Here is a 20,823-nt window from a genome sequence, read left to right as displayed (position 1 = left end):
AAGAGAGGTTAGGAGCACTAGATGATGCAGCACATTGCCGCACCCACCATATGACAAATCAACTCAGGATCCCAGATTAGGATCTGAGTGCAGCCATGCAACGGGTGACACTTCAGCACCACACTAGTTCAGATGGAATGGAACAGTGTGAGGTTTTTTTATGGTGGCTGGAGTGCCAATTCTGCCACCAACCCCCAGGTTTTTCCCTGCAGGTTGGAGGGCCTGCTTGCAGGACTGGATGCAGATTAACATCATACCCAGGACGAAGCAATTGCAGGTTAAGGGCGTTGCTAGGGGCCCAACGAAGTAGAGTCACTTTGGGCATTTATGGGATTTGAACCGGCAAACTTCCGATTACCAGTGCAGATCTTTACCTCGAAGCCACCACTCCACCCGAGTGGTGCAAAATTGTAAAATTTCAAAAAAATGAAAAAGTATTTCAAAAGCATCTGCATTTTTCTCCTTCAAATAATAATGCCTACCGAATATATACAAAACCTCTGAACACTTTCACATATTTCTGCCTAAAACTAAAACAAAATAGATCTTATAACCTGTAATGATGCATATTAATAACAACCACATGCTGAAAATCGTAACACTAAGCAATATTAATACATTAATACTTACCTACCAAGTGTAAGATTTTGCATTAAATAGGATTATGTAATGAAAAACAAAGCTTGTATAATAATTTATATCACCAACCTTTGACATGAAAAATTTATCAAACCTCAAAAAGTGAGGAATATAATGTATAGACAATTTTACTTTACATTTATCAGAGCCAATGCTGTATGTTTAAACCGAAGAACCATAATGTGTATAAATAATTTTCCACAAAGCTTTCAAAACTGTTCACAGATGTAAAATTTTCCACTTGTGCCATTTGCTCGCCAACCCCTCCTCTCTCTCTATCTATCTATCTATCTATCTATCTATATGTATCTATATATATATCTATATATCTATATATATATATCTATATATCTATATATATATCTATATATCTATATATATATCTATATATCTATATATATATATATCTATATATATATATATATATATATATATAGATTTTATGGATGCTGCATATCACTTTTGATCAACACAGGTATTATCATTTAAACCCAAAACCCTCAAACCGACACATATTGAAACTGCCGTGGAGTACATAATCAAAATAAGACATTAGTTTCTTCCCAGAAAAATACAATAATATTAACAACATAGCACTATAAAATCCAAACATTTTAATTATGTTTAAATTTTGTGTAAACCAATAAATACAGACATGTTTAAACTCAGCTACATATGTAATTCAGATGCATATAAAGTATGGCTATGTTTGCACAGATAATTGTATTTGTAACAGTTTCCTGGAATTCAAGAGTTTATTGCATTTTAGCTTCAGTAACTGTTATGCTGACAGTGCATTGTTTTGTTTCTTTATTTAACAGATAGTTCAGTTATAATTCATCAAAACAAAGTCAAATGAGTGTGGTTGTCTACTAAGGCTGAGATTGCCCAATGAAATAGAGATTTTTATTTTTTTTATTCATCTCTTTAGACAATTTTTTTGGGCACTGCAAAAAAACAGCAAGTAAAACTTCTAGTTTGTAATGAAAAATACTCTTACAGTTTATGATTTTCATAAACCAGTCTTTACTTCAAATAGTACCTTTCCTATTGTAAGCAAAAACAAGTCAATTTGAAAAGACATTCAAATACTAATTAAAGCAACAAGATAGAGCATAAAAAAGATAAATCAAAACTTGATCAAGGACAAGGTTATAAACACAAAGAAAATTAAAAATCAACTGTGACAGCTGATAGACAACAGCTGGTAAATAGCACAGTAGACATACCATCAATATGCATGCATGTATTTATTTATTTATTTATATATTTGCTTCTGTAAAATGCCAAAATTTCCCCAGGGGGAAAAAACTTCTATTATAGTTGTAAAGGGTACTTAAGTTTTAGTTAAAGATTTAAAAAAAAACACATTACTATGAAAACTCAATAAAAAATTATTCAAATTCTAAGATTTAAAAATAATGAGGTAATGTCTGACCTCTGAGTTCCAAGCTAACATAAACCAAGATGTCACACCAAAAATACATTCCAAACAATTTGCTTTAAAGGAAATGCAGATTTTGCACTTTCCATTATATTTCTAGAGGATAAACAATTCTTACCTCATCTTTCTCTACTGTTGCATCACTGAGCAGTCGGACATCCTCATGAACGTCAAAGTTAAAGAGGGGTCCTGGAAAAAGTGGATACTACCTATGAGCAAGACTAATAACAAGTAAAGCCAAATAGTGATTCTACTGGCCTGAAGTTTTCATTTACTTACAAAACGTAAAGAGAAAACTCACCACTCTTGCCTCTAGCCTTGGTAACAATGAAATCATAGAAGCTGTGGTGCTGTAAAGTAAACCAGAGACAATGTCCATGGTGAACTATCAAGTATGAATCAGAAACTGATTATTTTTTTTTAATCTTTGAAGTGATACATACGTGTGGAATTATAAGATCTTCTTTAATGTACATTAGTTGCTCAACACCAGCTGATCTAAAAACAAAAAATATACAACAATTATGATAATAATGACTATACACTGAATTGCTGTTAAGAAATCTGCCTTTAAGTAATTCTAAAGAGAAAAGTTACTGTATGTACTTGGGGATTAAGATTTAAGCCCACAGAGGAATACAGATATACTGTATTCATGCATTGTTCTGCTCCAATATGGCAGTTAACAGAAAACAGAAGATTAACAAAATTATAGGCAACCTTACTTTGGTCAATATTAACTTGCAGAAAAAAATAAGTTAATTATTCTGTTAGCTAAAAACTGTAACTCATTTTGTTTGTCATATTTACCTTACAGAAAATTTGCATATTGTGCTCTAAAACAAGGACACTGATCCATAAATGGGAATCCATCAATATCAAATCATTAAAACAGTGACTGACAATCCATACTAAAAAGGATATAACAAATCCATTCTGGCAATTTAAAGAAGTACAGAATAAACTAATTTTTAAATACCTCAACTCACTAAAGTCTTTTCTTAGGATCTCCAAAGCTTTCTGGAGAAATTGCTGTATGGTGTTTCCTTTTTTCATCTGCAAAAAACAGCATATACAATTAGGGATAACAGAGCCATGAAAAAGTTATTTTTCCGTCTTCCAGATTTTCTATTTTTGCGTATTCATAACAATTATGATACAGATGTTGGTGAACTTATTTCATATTTCTTACAATAAATCAAATGGGTATGTAAAAACTCTACATTGTGTTCACTCAGGTTGTGTTTTGTATTATACTAAATTTGTTTGGGAATCAGAAACATTTGTGTTATGAATAAGCAAGAATAGAAGAAATTAGAAAGTGGGCAAATACTTTTTTAAAGCACTGTATATGTGAAATCATCACTCACAGTTAATGTCTGAGAGTAAAAGACAGCTGTTTACATCCAAGTTAGACTTCAGCTATGTTCAATTTTATCTTCCAATACATCAGGTTAAATCAAGCACAAGTTTTATTTTGCTTTTCAAAGTACATAATTGATTTTTATATTAGTCCTTGCATTTGAGGGTGTATTCTTAGAATAGCAAGATAGATGCATATGAAACCATAATTTTGGCTGTTGCAAAAATAGGTTGTTTCAACGGTTTACAAAACAAGGCCATATGGCTCCCTCTGGTGGCACTTAAGAAGACACATGCCAAAACATTTTTTAATAAGATAATCTTGACACACACCCCAGTATTAAAATGTCACACAGAATGGCAAACTGAACAAATAAGAAAAACAAAAACTTCTATAAATTATTTTTGAGGTTAACACCCATCCATTAATTTTCTAAACCCGCAAAAATCAGTTAAACACACCAGCAACTTGACAGTTTAACAATGTCCATCAATCTAACTGGATGTCTTGTTGCCCACCCACAAGAAAGCTGTACAAAGAAAGGCAATAAATGCAAAATTTGCAAAGGATGTGATACCTAAGCTGTACATTAAATGAGGTAAAAGTTTTGAGGCAATAATGCTTAAGAAATTATGGCATATCTCAATTCAGTACTTCTTTAATGAAAAAAAATGATATATAACAGCTGAAAATGGATTCCCAATACTTGTGTACAACTGTACTGCACAAAATGAAATACTGTATAAACCTATGCAACTTGTTTAGGGCTGGTTTGATAACAAAGCAAATAGTATTTAAAAATATGATTTATTTAAATTAAAAAGTTTGGACGCGAGAATCAGTAGATTTTGTGGCCTAGGAACCATTCTGAGGCTGATCTTTCTGATCACAAAATAGGTAATTACAATAGCAATTGAAGAGAAGAATTCATAATTAATTGCAGAATTACAGTATTTGAGGGTTGCGCGAAGAGTGCCTCTTTCTCTTGCACAATTTTGCTCAAAATCTTCTATTTTTCATTTAATATACCAAAGTATTATTGATTTAATTTGCTATGACAGTATGAATCTTAGCGGCACCGGGACCACTACAATGTAGTGAAATGAGTGGTGTTACAATAAACAGTTCAGGCGAAATGCAAAATTGTGGGTTCAGCCAGTTACCTTACAGCCCTCATGTACAGCACCATCATGCTTGTCAAAGATACTTAGCCTCAAAATAAATGAATCATGGGTTGACCCAGTCTAAGAACCATGAAGTTTGTCAATCTCATCGTGGCATCAGAAGATGACTTGTGCATTAAAAGCAGCTTCACTCTTGCTAGAAGCCCTTATTGCCATAACGAGTGTAGTAAAATTGTTCTCATTAATTTAGGAAAACTGCATACTTCGGTAAATTTCCTTTTCATGTTGGCAAAATATCGCCATGTTTTAGGTATGTACACCCACACCATGTGAAAACTGGATGCAATGCCTCAGTTGGTCGATTAATTGCTTCCAGCACAGTGGGCATGATAGAGTGAAGCCCGAGAAGTGTCAAAAGGTAGTCTATGCAAACAGAGGAAAAAACAAAAAACGTCTTCAGTGCAAATATATTGTATATGCCCTCTTAAAAGATAACTAAAATAGTTTGTACTCATGAGTTACCATAAATATACACAACTTCTCCCATCAAATTTGCTTTTATAAATCCCAACTTTTGAATGGAAAGCTGCATGTGCACATTTTGAGCCTCTTTATGTGCATATGCAAGTTTTAGAACCTCTGGTTATTGTCCTGCATCCGTACTTATTAAAGTTCATCTCTCACCTCTCATAATTTTCCTAATGAATAAAGCAGACCTATAATATGGATGGATAAAGGCAGAGGCTGCATTATTGTTCACTACTCACTAGGGAAAGGCAAATTTTTTAAAACTGGATGAACTGCTTTCTGATGATTAATCCATTATGAATAGTGATCTGTAGGAACCATAAAGCTTTGAAAAGCAAGGAGCAGTACAGCAGTAGTGGTAAGAATCAAAGCAGAGAGTGTATTCTTCTAAACACTTATTCAGCAACTCAGTTGCTTATATTAAAGTGCACATTTGTGAGATGCTTTTACAGAAACCTTACAAATAAAAGTTTCATACATTATTTTTAAAGCTTATGTAATTGTTCAAAAATATTAAAATTGCAATCTCACCTTCACTGTCCGACGATGGCCAGATCCATCCCAATAACTGAATGTAATCTCTATCTCTTCATCTACAAGAAATACAAGAGATTTTCATAAGGAAAATATGCAGATGTCCCTGCAACTGTTACAAAAGGTAGACCATGTGCTAGCAGTGCAGATAGGTCTTTTCTTAAAGAAAATATTTTCAACAAGTCAATAAATAAATAAAAGATTTTTCCATCCTGGTAAGTGCTGACATATATGTACTTGAAATGCAACATGTATACTATGTCCTTATAATAAAGGCAAGGCTTGTTAATCTGAAGAAAACCTTTAAATGTTTCACAACATAAGGTTACAACAGCTCTCTCCATCTAGTCTGCCAAAATGCTGTGCAATACCATTGCCTAGTTTTGACATTTTTAGCATTCCAGTCAACTTGCACAAAACCTCCTCTTCCAAGTATTTTATTGGGGAAAAATCTTGCAACAGATGTTATCTACAAGAAAGAAAACATTTAGTTGGTGTATTGCATACAGAGATTGTGGAAAGTTCAGATGACTTGAAAAGTCTAGTTTAGTGGAAGTAACACTTAAAATAAATATGAAATCAAGTTTTAAAAAAATTCTGGCTCAGGAGATCACACAATCTACTCCTATTCTGATGGCACTTGCTAGCAGCATGTTTAAGTTGTATTGTTTCTATTTAGAAATAACTAACTCCAATCAATCACACAACCACTTTCAAATAAAACTTTTGTTTTCCCAAAAAAAACGTACAGTATCAAACAAGATGCAATCTTTCTCTATTGTAAATATAAAATTGTGGCACAATGTGAAAGTTCTGAAATGTCAAAAAATATTTTTTAGTGAAAAGAATTTTAGATTTTACAGCATTCAACTGAAACAATGAACCAGACATTTCTGCTCAAAATCATTGGGATTCTTATATTTCTGGAATATAATAATTATGAAAAAATTGATCACAATCAATTTATCCATTCAGGAATTACGATATTTGGCACAGGTGCAGATATATACCAACATACACAAGACATCCAAGAACACAGAAAAAAAAATCCCTTGAAAATACATTTCCTTCATGGTCACTCATAACACAAAAATACATGAAAACTTGAAGAAAAAATTTTAAACCAATTACAATACTTCTGACCAAGCTACATATGAAGAAATAAAAGCATTTCAATGTGAAAATGTAAAGCTGCTGTAGGTGGATAAGCTTATAGTTTGTAAAAGTAAAGGCACAATTATATTGATAAAGTATCTCTAACTAGGTACCAGCATAGTTGGAGTTGTATTTAAACTTCATATGTAACCCTTTTCAAAATTGATACAATAAATGACACCACAGCCTCAAATACCATTTTTTTTCTTAAAATGCCCTAACCACCATTATAACTTATTTATTTTTTAATAATAAAAAAAACACTTCAAAGTTATACCAAGTGGAGCACCCACACTGCAATTATGTTAGCACCCTGGCCATAGCTGTAAATACAAAAATACTGTGTGGTGTATATTAGAACAATCTAGACAAGAACAGGATACTCTGCCCAACAAAGTTTGTCAGTTCTATCCACATAATTCTTCCAGAATAACATTAAGTCTATTTTTTTAGGTCCCTAAAGTTCTACTGTCTACCACACTACTTGGGAGCCTATGGCATGTGTCTACAGTTGTGTGAAGAAACACAGCCTGATGTTTGTGTAAAGTTTACCCTTAACAAGTTTCCAGTTGCATCTTGCAGAACTTATTTAGAACAGTCACGATCAACTATACAAATTCTCTTTATAACTTTGAACACTTTAATCATGTCTCTTCTTAATCTCCTTTTGCTTAAAATAAAAAGTCTCAGCTTTATAAATCTTTCTTTAATAACTCAGCCCCTGTAGCCCTGGAATCAGCCTAGTCGCTCTTCACTGAACTTTTTTTTGTGCTCCTATTTCTTTTTTGCAACCTGGAGACAACTTTTAATTTCCATTAAAAAATGTGTAGATATGTTTAAATGTTCAGTACATTATCATGCTAAAGAGTTATATTTGGCTTTAAAATTATTTTTAGTTCGATTAAGGGCAGAGGGCTCAAGATCTTCCCAAAAAACTGTTATTACTATGAATTTGATAATTGTGATTTGTGTGCACTAATTATGTTAGCATACATGCACTTTAAATAAAACAGAAAAAAATCTTTCCAGGCAGCTATACCAAAATATAGCAATGGCTATAAATGGAGGTTAGTGATTGAGGCAGGTTCACTGTGCACAGATAGGGGAAGAATGTGCAATACTGGGGCCTTAGAGAGCCTAATCATATATAGCATTGATTACACAAAACTCACTAAATCCACAAAACCTGTGGGTAAAGCAGACTCCCGCAGCACAGATGCAACATTGACTATATGCCAAGAACAATGCTTCCTGCACTCTACCAAATGGACAGCAGTCATTAAAGACCCTTAAGTAAGAACTGAATGATGATTGTACTATTCCAATGGCTTTTCTTCAGCTGCCTTTGTATGTTTTTATATAAATATTACAGTACGATGTATATTTAACTTTCTTTGAAGTGCAGCTTTAAATTTAAACATATTCTTTCTTTTATACCATGTTTCTCTTGTCTTGATATTTCCACTATGGTTACTAAAGGGGTATGAAAGTTTAAACTATGAGCTGCAATTCTAAAATGAACACATTCCCAAGGAGCATGTGTCCTCTACTCTACAAATATAGACACAATATTTTCTAGCTAAACACACAGCTAACAGCCTTAACAAGAAACTAACTGGACACTAGACTTGAGTAGCAGGTTTCACTGATATACTAACACAGGGGCTGTTTTTCCCAGTTGCTAACATGAGGGCTAATTCAGTTTTGTGACCCAGACTTGTGCGCATGTTGAAAAATTACCTCAATGAAGATGATCACACTCATCCAGAGAGAAGTCTACACAACACAATTTATGTGTCCATGTTGACTGTGTATTTGCTGCAAATGATACAAATTAATGCCTTCAGTAGCATATACACACGTGTGAACTGTATGATGCTTGATTAAATATAAAAGGACACCATGCTACTTTCCCTGCATATGCAGACATACAGTATACACATTGAGTCCACTAACTGTTGGGTGGCTGTGCATGCACATGATTACAAAGCTTGTACCCTTACTCCTAAACAAAAAAATAGTCTTAGTAATGTAAAGTGACAGTGTAACAGATATTTTCTTAATGTTAAAATACGTTTTTAAATACAAATTGCATAAAAGCAAATTCAGGGAAATTTAGCCTTGCATTATTTGTGTCATTAAGCACTTTATGTGTATTTGACCATTAACTTGTTAGTCAGGTAAAATTTGTATCCGTAGTTCAACCACTTGCTTAACTGAGCTGACCCTTTGATTTTACAAAGGTAAATACTGTATATTTGTGGGCTACTCTTTTAAAACTTTTAACTTCTCCACAACAAAGCATTAATGGATTACTTGATACACACATTTTTTCATCATGTCATAAGCTGCTATGTATTGTTTAGATTAGCTGTCTAATATTTTTTTTTTGTTAAGTACGTTTTTAAAATCTATATGACTACACTGTTATGCCCTCTTTTACTAGCCATATTTACGAGTGAAAGTGCATTCAATAAGAATATAATTAATTGAAACGGACTTTAAAAACCATGTATAATGTTAAATATTTTCAATTAATACTATGACAACAAAATTTTAACATATTGGAAATAGTTCAGTACTATTTACTAGTTTACTAATATTTTTATTATAATGAACGCCATTTCAGTAAAAGACATTTAACATCTTTCTATCCATCCATCCTTCCATTAACTTTTTTCAGTGTAGGGCTGTGTCATAAAAGGGATGCCAGTCCACTGTAAGGCAAATTTAATTCCTGCGTCTTTGAGATGTGGGAGGAAAATCTCACACAGATGTAGGGTAACTGCAAACTCCATATGGAAAGTGACCGAACAGGATTCAAAGTTAGCAATCTGAGGCTATAAAGTAACACTAATAAATGTTCAGTTATGCTGGCCCATTGCTTACCTATAATTCGATTAATTCTTTCTTTAGTATCAGAACATACGGACAACATTTATACACATTAAGAATAACCAAACCTTTATAGCAAACCCCGCCCCCATTTATACCAATGGATTCTTCAAGGGGCTTATTGAGTTCAAAGTTTCCTTTGATAGAATGTGACCATAATATTTTTTTCAAATATATCCTGCCATTGTAAAATACAAGTATATAGAAAATTTCTCAAACAGTAAAATTCATACCTCTGTTACAAACAATTACTTTCATATATCTATTAAATTTTAAGAATGAATGAATTAATGTGTACGAAATACAACTGTGAAGCATCGTATCAAATAAGATAATAAAAACAGTACAATTTTAATAAAGAGCAGGTTTACTGACAATATCCCATAATAATGACTACAGACATATATTTTGTTTTTATTAAAATGTATTACGCAAAAAATTATGAGAATTTGTACTCTTCATTTTAATTTTAATATTATGCACACACCCCCAAAAGGCATTTTATAAAAAGTAGAAGAAAAATGTCAGTTCCCAATATATATAATGACTACTGTTTCTGCCCTTACATGAAAAGAAATTGCATCTGGTGTTATACTATAACACTATGGAAAACATATCTTTTTTCAAGTTGTAGTATTAATAAATAATGCAAAATAAATGTAACCTAAACAAAAGGTATATAAAAGTAAATCACTTATTTTATATGATTTACATCTAAACCAAAACTACAACAAAAAATAAATCACTTATTTTATATGAATTACATCTAAACCAAAACTACAACAAAATTATCCATCCATCCATTATCCAACCTGCTATATCCTAACTACAGGGTCACGGGGGTCTGCTGGAGCCAATCCCAGCCAACACAGGGCGCAAGGCAGGAAACAAACCCCGGGCAGGGCGCGCACACACACACTAGGGACAAGCTAGAATCAGCAATGTATCTAACCTGCATGTCTTTGGACTGTGGGAGGAAACCAGAGTACCCAGTGGAAACCAACGCAGACATGGGGAGAACATGCAAACTCCACGCAGGGAGGACCCGTGAAGCGAACCCGGGTCTCCTAACTGTGAGGCAGCAGCGCTACCCATGCGCCACCGAATCTCATAATTTGATATATTTAAAAAATACATATCAAAATTGTAACTGAAATGTGTAAGCACACTTAATTCTTTTGATTACATAAAGTAATACAATTTTAAATATTTTGCACTAAAAATACAATGGCAAATGTTTTACATTTATTTGTATTGCTGGGTTTATTACTTATTCATATATGAACAACTGTAGTATGCTGGAATAGTATTTACTGATATGGTAATATAGTCGTAAATATAGTCTGGTTTTATGTTGTACAGGGAGGCCACAAATATTTTGTAATAACTCTCGCTAGGACAAAGCAATCTGAACGAAACAATGAGCAATGTGTTCCTCAGTATATGAAGCTTCGAACAAGCCGGGATTGCTTCATCCTAACGGGAGTTACAAGAGAATACTCTGGGCTTCTTTCAAGTGCATATCCCTGTATAATTTAGAGTGCCTAATTTTTAAAGTCTTTCATTATGTTTTATACTGTTTCATTATGTTTTTTACTTGATCTTTTCAAATTCAACATTTTTCAAAAATGTTGTTCTATATACTCTAAGGTCTCAGGTCTGACAGGCCAAGAAAAATAAAGGAGCAGCATACACGCGGGTTTGTGAGAATGGTTACAGACAACCCACAGATCACCTCCAAAGACCTGCAAGAAGATCTTGCTGCAGATCGTGTATCTGTACATCATTCTACAATTAAGCACAATTTGCACAAAGAACATCTGTATGGCAGGGTGATGAGAAAGAAGCCCTTTCTGCACTCACGCCTCAAACAGAGTCCCTTGTTGTATGCAAATGCTCATTTAGACAAGCCAGATTAATTTTGGAACAAAGTGCTTTGGACTGATGAGACAAAAATGGAGTTATTTGGTTATAACAAAAAGTGCTTTGCATGGCAGAAGAACAACACCGCATTCCAAGAAAAACACCTGCTACCTACTGTCAAATTTGATGGAGGTTCCATGATGCTGTGGGGCTGTGTGGCTAGTTCAATATCAACAAACTAGCCTACGCCGCATAATTTATTGATGGGTGAACACTTCCTGAAAGACACAGTTGTCCAAATGGAGTGGGTTTGAGGATACGACTGTGAGTGAAAGAAAAGATGGAACTCTGGAGAGAGCAACATACAAATGTCCGTGACTGAAAACTGGTTTTGGCAGATACAGGCATATCTTTTTGAAAGTTTGGCCCTGTGCCTTATTAATTGTCATTGCAAAGGCCAATGTAACAAGAAATAGTCTGCGTGTAAAAGTAAAAGGCAAATTTGAATCTGATGGGGTCAGGGAAATCTGGGGAATAAGGACAATTTGTGAGGTAGCAGCTGCTTTGAGAGCGAGGATGGACGCGGGAGCAGGGTTAGAGTTGGCGGGTGGGGCTCTGTCGTGCGACTTAGTCAATTATATATATATAGATTCTTCAGGATAATGTTCAAGCATCAGTCACAAAGTTGAAGTTACGCAGGGGTTGGATATTCCAACAAGACAATGACCCAAAACACAGTCTGAAATCTGCATGAGGGAGAAGTACAATGTTCTGGAATGGCCGTCACAGTCCCCTGACTTGAATATCATCGAAAATCTATGGGATGATTTGAAGCAGGCTGTCCACACTCGGCAGCCATCAAATTTAACTGAACTGGAGAGATTTTGTATGGAAGAATGGTCAAAAATACCTCCATCCAGAATCCAGACACTCATCAAAAGCTATAGGAGGCGTCCAGAGGCGGTTATATTTGCAAAAGGAGGCTCAACTAAATATTGATGTACAGTAATCCCTCCTCGATCGCGGGGGTGGCGTTCCAGAACCCCCCCGCGATAGATGAAAATCCACGAAGTAGAAACCAAATGTTTGTATAGTTATTTTTATATATTTTAAGCCCTTATAAACTCTTCCACACTGTTAACATTATTAGAGCCCTCTAGACATAAAATAACACCCTTTAGTCAAAAGTTTAAACTGTGCTCCATGACAAGAGAGATGATAGTTCTTTCTCACAATTAAAAGAAAGCAAATAGATCTTCTCTTCAGGAGCAGAGATTTTCAGAGAGAGAGAGAGAGCGCTCGCAAAGAAAAGCAAACAATCAAAAAATCAATACGTGTGCTTTTAAGTTTGCTGTGGCATTTTTTAGAGGAGCGTCAGTATCTTCTGTGCAAACAGCCCCTCTGCTCACATCCCTCCGTCAGGCGCACAGAACGTCAGAGAGAGAGAGAGAGACAGCGAGATTAAAGCAAACAATCAAAAAATCAATAAGTGTGCTTTTGGAAGCACCGCGATAAAGCGGCATTTCTAGAGGAGCATCCGTATCCACTAAGCAAACAGCTTCTGTGCAAACAGCACCTCTGCTCACACCCCCTCCGTCAGGCAGAGAGAGTGAGAGAGACATAGTAAAGCAAACAATGAAGCACCACGCGAAGCATATCGTATATCAATGAGGATTTTTATTTAATATGTAATACATGCTCTGATTGGGTAGCTTCTAAGCCATCCGCCAATAGCGTCCCTTGTATGAAATCAACAGGGCAAACAAACTGAGGAAGCATGTACCATAAATTAAAAGACCCATTGTCCGCAGAAATTCGGGAACCAGTGAAAAATCTGTGATATATATTTAGATATGCTTACATTTAAAATCTGCGATGGAGTGAAGCCGCGAAAGTCGAAGCGCGATATAGCGTGGGATTACTGTAATATCTCTGTTGGGGTGCCCAAATTTATGCACCTGTCTAATTTTGTTATGATGCATATTGCATACTTTGTTAATCCAATAAACTTTATGTCACTGCTGAAATACTACTTTTTCATAAGGCATGTCATATATTAAAAGGAAGTTGCTACTTTGAAAGATCAGCCAATGATAAACAAAAATCCAAAGAATTAAGAGGGGTTCCCAAACTTTTTCATATGACTGTATATGTCAAAGGTGAAGTGGTGGCTCTGAGGCTGGGGATCTGCACTGGCAATCAGAAGGTTGCTAGTTTAAATCCTGTAAATGCCAATTCGGACTCTGCTCTGTTGGGCCCTTGAGCAAGGCCCTTAACCTGCAATTGCTGAGCGCTTTGAGTAGTGAGAAAAGGGCTATATAAATGCAAAGAATTATTAGTAGTAGTAGTTTGCATTATTAAATGCAAAAAAAATACAAATTCCTTGAAAAAAATATGAAACTACTAAGGTCAAGTACACATTAAGAAGCATAAACAAACGGATTCAGTTTTATTTGTAACCTTGCATTATTAATTACTCACAAAGTGAACACAGGCCAACTTACTTTTAATGTGCTCTTGCTTCCTTTCCCATTCTTGCCTTAGCTCTTCTCGCAGGCGATTCTCCTCCTCCTGTACATTAAAATGACAAAGAAAGGCACATAATTTATAGTTATTTTTACTTCAGAATGTTCCTAGAGAACTAACTACTACTTAAACTCCCAAAATAATTAACTACCTACTTTATATTACTGAATATCACATATTCCTAAATCCTGAAAGCAACTTCTAATTATGCCAAAATAACAAAATACAATAAAAATGGGTTAATAAAATAAAATAAACTAACACTGAACCTTGTTTTCTATTCAGATGATTTTTATTTAAAATTTGTTCTGCAACCATTGCTGCATCATACAGTACATGAACGCAGTACATGAACACACAAATTCAATTTATTTTTTGGTCTCTTCTGTTTTGTGAGAAGGAGATCTGAAGTGGAACTCTGATATCATCATCCCAAGGTATCATGTATTTACTGAGCCCAAGGGGCTTTAATTAAAGTAAATGGAAGTAAGGAAGTAAGGAAAAATGGTTTAAGAGACAGCCAACAGCTCAACCCAGCTGGGACACCCCTGAGATGAAAAGATAAGGGAAGGTAGAGCTGGTCGGGATTACCAAAATTCTATATCACGGTATTTTTCTAAATTATACCGGTTTCATGGTATTCAACGGAATTTTTTTCCCATACATGAGTGGATGTAACCACATTTTCCACTGCAATTACTGCAGTAGACTAGCTAAGAATAACCTATTCCACTGTCATGAGCATTGTACAAAAAACATTTTAATGTGCACACAAGTATTAATACAGGTTTGCATTGCCCCATAAAGTGATAGTTTTCAAAGGGGTGGCACTAATGAAGAGAAGGAATCACATTGCATGACAGATGCAGTCAAAATATAGAACCTTTTTATTGAACAAATTTTGCAAACAACTTAAAACTATAATTTTGACAACATATTTTAAATCATCCAAAGAGGCATTTAGACTTAAATAAAATATCTTAAGTAAAATATCCAGAGGTGCTTGTCAAAATTTGTATTGCACTGAACATGTCTTAGAAAAGGAATAAATAGTAAATATTTTTTGTAAACCAATTACACTTTGTTAATGTTAATCTCTGTCCACTGACACGTTAAAGTGACTTTTTAAACAACTTTACCATCATTAAACTGCATAATATTTAAACTAATAAATAATAACAATAAAATAAATAATAGTGTAACTTCCAGTAATCATACTATTACTTCAAGACTTGTCAAGCCCAGGTGCATTACACAGTATTCACCAAATAAAAATAAAATAAAACAAGTGCAACTTGATGATGACATCTTTACCAACTGGACCATCATTTAGGCAAATTGCATTAATATGGACCTTGCTTCAAGCTAAGCTACACAGTAATCCCTCGCTATATCGCTCTTCGACTTTCGCGGCTTCTCTCTATTGCGGATTTTATACGTAAGCATATCTAAATATATAACACAGATTTTTCGCTGCTTCGCAGGTTCTGAGGACAACGGGTCTTTTTACTTCCTGTACATGCTTCCTCAGTTGGTTTGCCCAGTTGATTTCATACAAGGGATGCTATTGGCAGATGGCTGAGAAGATAATCAATCAGAGCACGCAGTTAAGTTCCTGTGTGCTCAATGGCTCAGTGATGAAGTGCTGAATTCGATTCTGCAGCGTTAACCAGGAAGTCTTTTCTCGCTCATTGAGCATCAACGTGTTTCGCTGTGTAAAACTTTTGTGCTCTTTTGTGTTTATCTTTGTGCATAGTCAAGCCCTTCATCATGGCTCCAAAATGATCTGCTCCTGCTACTGCTTCAGGGGCTGTGTGCCAGCACCAACAGAAGATGTGAACGATTGATGAAAAGGTAAAAGAGTTTTAAATATGTTGAAGGAAGGGAAAAGCTACACCGCTGTAGGATGCCATTACGGCATCAATGAGGCTACGATTCTTTTTAAAGTAGGAAAGGAATATAAGATCTACGGCCGCAGTGTCCTTTTAACCAGGGTGCAAAATGAGTTGTAAGTGGATGTAATAAGGCAGTAGTCTGGATGGAATCTGCTTTAGGGATTTGGATTGAATACTGCCGGAAGAAGAATAGCAGCGGTGCTACAGTCGCCTGAAGAGGCTCCTTTAGAAGAGCTGTAACGCTCTCCTTTGTTGTGCAGTAAAACTAAACTCATCGTTATCGAACAAGTCATCGTGTCATTATTGGCGAGTAACCATAATTTATTTTCTACTTACAGTACTTAAGTACATGTACGTACATTTAGTGTCACTGTACACAATTTTTCTTGCATTGTACGTACTTATTGCTGGTGGCCTGTCTATCGTAATGGCTGTAACATATGTGATATCGGAGACAATCGATATCTTTAAAATTATATTTAGGTTTTACTGTATGTAAACAGTGTGTTCACATACATAATTTCAATGAATCTTACCTAATATCTAAGAGAATACAAAGGATTTATGCTGTATAACTGTGTGGGGAATATTTATAAACAGTGTGGGAGAGTTTATAAGAGCTTAAAATATACTGCTCAAAAGAATTAAAGGAACACTTTTTAATCAGAGTATAGCATAAAGTCAATGAAACTTATGGGATATTAATCTGGTCAGTTAAGTAGCAGAGGGGTTGTTAATCAGTTTCAGCTGCTGTGGTGTTAATGAAATTAACAACAGATGCACTAGAGGGGCAACAATGAGATGACCCCCAAAACAGGAATGGTTTAACAGGTGGAGGCCACTGACATTTTTCCCTCCTCATCTTTTCTGACTGTTTCTTAACTAGTTTTGCATTTGGCTACAGTCAGTGTCACTACTGGTAGCATGAGGCGATACCTGGACCCTACAGAGGTTGCACAGGTAGTCCAACTTCTCCAGGATGGCAAATCAATACGTGTCATTGCCAGAAGGTTTGCTGTGTCTCCCTGCACAGTCTCAAGGGCATGGATGAGATTCTAGGAGACAAGCAGTTACTCTAGGAGAGCTGGAGAGGGCCATAGAAGGTCCATAACCCATCAGCAGGACCAGTATCTGCTCCTTTGGGCAAGGAGGAACAGGATGAGCACTGCCAGAGACCTACAAAATGACCTCCAGCAGGCCACTGGTGTGAATGTCTCTGACCAAACAACCAGAAAGACTTCATGAGGGTGACCCAAGGGCCCCATGTCCTCTAATGGGCCCTTAGCTCACTGCCCAGCAGCATGCAGCTCAATTGGCATTCGCCATAGAATACCAGAATTGGCAGATGCAGCACTGGTGCCCTGTGCTTTTTACAGATAAGAGCAGGTTCACCCTGAGCATGTGACAGAAGTGAAAGGGTCTAGAGAAGCCATGGAGAACATTATGCTGCCTGTAACATCATTCAGCATGAGCAGTTTGGTGGTGGGTTAATGATTGTCTGGGGAGGCATATCCATGGAGGGTCACACAGACTGCTACAGGCTTGACAAAGGCACCTTGGCTGCCATTAGGTATCAGGATGAAATCCTTGGACCCATTTTCAGGCCCTATGCTGGTACAGTGGCTCCTGGTGCACGACAATTCCTGGCCTCATGTGGTGAGAGTATGCAGGCAGTTCCTGGAGGATGAAGGAATTGATACCATTGACTGGCCACCACACTTTCCAGACCTAAATCTAATAGAACACCTCTGGGACATTATGTTTTGGTCCATCCAATGCCACCAGGTTACACCTCAGACTGTCCAGGAGCTCAGTGATGCCCTGGTCCAGATCTGGGAGGAGATCCCCCACAACACCATCTGTCATCTCATTAGAAGCATGCACCGATGTTGTCAGGCATGTATACAAGAACACAGGGGCCATACAAAGTGCTGCGTACAATTTTGAGTTGCTGCAAGTAAATTTTGGCAAAATGGACTAGCCTGCCACATAATTTTTTCACTCTGATTTTTGGGGCGTCTTTGAATTCAGGGCTCTGTAGGTTGATCATTTTCATTTCCATCAAATGATGTGGCATCCTTTCGTTCCTAACACATTACCCAGTCTATATCAGTATAGATATCCAGGAGGATTGCTTTTTCCCATTGAGATCTGATGTGTTTTCAAAGTGTTCCTTTAATTTTTTTGAGCAGTTTATATTAATATATTCACCCACAAAGTCTAACACCCAGGAGATCTTATTACCATTGAATACAGAAAAAGCATTTGATATGGTTGAAAAGGACTACCTATTCATTACACTGCACAAATTTGGGTTTGGCCCGTAGCTATGTGTATGAATCAAAGTACTGTATACAAATCCAGAAGCGTTAGCTTGTATTAACAACATTGTTTCAGCCTACTTCAAACTAAAATGTGGTACTAGACAATGATGGACTGTGTTTTAAGAATTCTGATTGTTATACTTCTATTTTTCAACATAATGCCCTTAAAACCAAATAACAAATGGAGCTGTATATTTAAAATGCTAATTTTCCCCAAAGACAGACAGTAAGCTCAGCAATTATTGTAATTTCAGCTTTTACCTCCCTGTCTCTGTCAGGTAGGAAGCTAGTATCCACATCTGGATTCTTTCCAAGTTTCTTCTTCTTAATAGGGACATCTGAAATAAAAATATTAAAATGTCTTAATAAACAATGGTAACAGTAAAACACATTTAACCCATACATTTTAAAAAAACAAGTTCCAAGGTAAATGGCACTGATTAAAGCTTTATTTCATAAAAAAAGGAGGAAAAACAACATAGTCAAAGGAAATTTTTAAATAAACTGAAGATTGAAGGAATGTAAACACATGTTCACCATCATCTCTATCATCCTCCTCCTCTTCTTCCTCCTCTTCACCGTCTGGGTTAAAAGACAAGCTGGCAATTTTTCTCTTTTGCTCTTCTTTACGCTTCTTCTCCTTCTGTTTCTCTAGCTTTCTAAGAAATAAAAAAGAAAAAAAAGTCATAAAAAACATTTTGACACAACAGTATTTCTTAAGCATTCAAATTTAGGCATTATTACAAATTTTTCTAAATATATTTTGTACAATACCAATCAGCTGTAAACAGACTTAGCAACTAAAAAAAATCAGTTATTTCATTGTATACTCAAAGAATTTCAATAGTGCATCAAAGCAATGCCAGTGAAAGCTCCGTGTTTAATATTAAATGTGTTTTTTATTTTCAAAAGATTGTCTAAAATATACAATTTCATGGTTCAAATGTTTGTGTATACCCTTCTTCAAAGGGTGTAGACTGTAGTAACTTGTTTTTACATTCCTTATCCAGTCTACAAAATCTATCTATATGCTGCTTTATCCAATAGCCTTTTGTGCCAACATCAGGTAAACATATAATAATGTATTTAATTCTATAGTAAATGCTTATTATAAAGATAGCGCGGAATTTTTTGCTCTCTTCTTTTTTTTATTGCACATAGAACATTGGGTGGTACTCACAATTGTAATTCCTTGGACTGCTCTTTCTTTGCAAGTTGTTTCTCCCTCTCCTTTACTAATGCTTCCTGTTTTGCTTTCATATCATTTAAAGTTACGAGACCTGTACAGAGGACATTTTAACCAAGCTGAAAATTAATACCTATTTTAGCATATATGCACAATAGTAATGTTAAATTAAACAGATGGTTAATTTATTACATCAAAAACACACACCTGTAAAGAAAAGGTGCTCCATAAAGAAAAACTACCATAAGTTAAACTTACCTACAGTGCTAGACTTCAGTTCTGCTTCTACAGCATCATAATGAGCAGAAAATTTCTTGTCAATGTTGGATTTTACCATGTTTTCCTTTGAGGAAAAAACAAAGTATTAAAAATGAATTTTAAAAGCATTTTTTCAACATTATTAATGCTGAATTAATTAGAGAATTAATTAGTGTATGATGTTGATGATGATGCAAGTCTGACTCAAACATTTCACATTAGACTAAACTAAAAAGAAGTAATCTAGAGTAAATCCAGATACAATACTTTTGATATTGAACAGTACAATACAGTGGAACCCCGGGTTACGAGTTTAATCCGTTCCAGCCCTCCCAAAAAGTCCCCAAAATATCATAAATAATGGAAAAAAACATGTTTTTAAATAAGAAACAAACATCAAAATACTTTATTAGTAAATATAGTTAAATAAAAGATAAACCAACTTAAGAAAATGTAACCTTACTTTGGCGGCAGACGATTGCAGTTAACGGAGAGCGGCTGAGGAGGGAGGGAGGGAGGTGGCAGACGATTGCAGTTAACGGAGAGCGGCTGAGGAAGGAGGGAGGGAAGGAAGGAAGGAGGGAGGGAGGACTAGAGGACTGGCTGCATTTTCGCCACCTTCACATCAAAAAAAAATAAAATTGCACTTTAACTGTACGTACGTACATGAACTGTAAAAAAATAAACTTTCTTAACATTAAACTTAGCCTAACACTTAACATTACGTACGTATGATTTTTTTTTTACGCTAATCATCTGTTTTTGCCTTTTTGGCTGCACTTTTGGCACCTTCACTTATAACAGCTTCAGTTTTAGTATAAAGATACCTATGCAACGACGTTTGCTTTTGCCTGCTTTTTAAAAGCTTACGGAAGTGAGCCAAGCAGATGTCATCATAATTTGCTGCAGAACAACTAGTTGCCACTTTTTCCGGATGTTTCTTTTCAATGAAAATTGTGCTGGGAATGTGGGAGAAGGTTACTTCTTTAATTTCACTTGTCGAAATTTCCTCTGTCTCGACCTCCTCCTCACTACCGCTGATCTCTTGCAGAGCCTCCGTACGTTGCATGTCCTGCAGCTCAAGAAACT

The 20,823-nt window shown here is 35.5% G+C and overlaps 1 protein-coding gene across 1 annotated transcript in view; it reads right to left on the bottom strand.

The window, feature by feature from the left end:
* Positions 1–20,823, bottom strand: part of fam50a (family with sequence similarity 50 member A) — a 40,020-nt gene that overhangs the window by 7,594 nt on the left and 11,603 nt on the right. Inside the window, exons 2-11 of the mRNA XM_039774572.1 lie at positions 19,735–19,819; positions 19,471–19,570; positions 18,828–18,949; positions 18,552–18,628; positions 14,050–14,116; positions 5,630–5,691; positions 3,063–3,139; positions 2,527–2,581; positions 2,385–2,433; positions 2,202–2,272 (exon numbers count right to left, since the gene is read on the bottom strand). Of these exons, the coding sequence (XP_039630506.1) occupies positions 2,202–2,272; positions 2,385–2,433; positions 2,527–2,581; positions 3,063–3,139; positions 5,630–5,691; positions 14,050–14,116; positions 18,552–18,628; positions 18,828–18,949; positions 19,471–19,570; positions 19,735–19,819 (765 nt within the window). The remainder of the gene's footprint in view (positions 1–2,201; positions 2,273–2,384; positions 2,434–2,526; positions 2,582–3,062; positions 3,140–5,629; positions 5,692–14,049; positions 14,117–18,551; positions 18,629–18,827; positions 18,950–19,470; positions 19,571–19,734; positions 19,820–20,823) is intronic.

Source organism: Polypterus senegalus, chromosome 13 (genome assembly GCF_016835505.1).
Source record: "Polypterus senegalus isolate Bchr_013 chromosome 13, ASM1683550v1, whole genome shotgun sequence".
Taxonomy (NCBI): domain Eukaryota; kingdom Metazoa; phylum Chordata; class Cladistia; order Polypteriformes; family Polypteridae; genus Polypterus; species Polypterus senegalus.
Note: the sequence above shows the minus strand (reverse complement) of the source record. Positions and strands in the feature narration are given on the sequence as shown.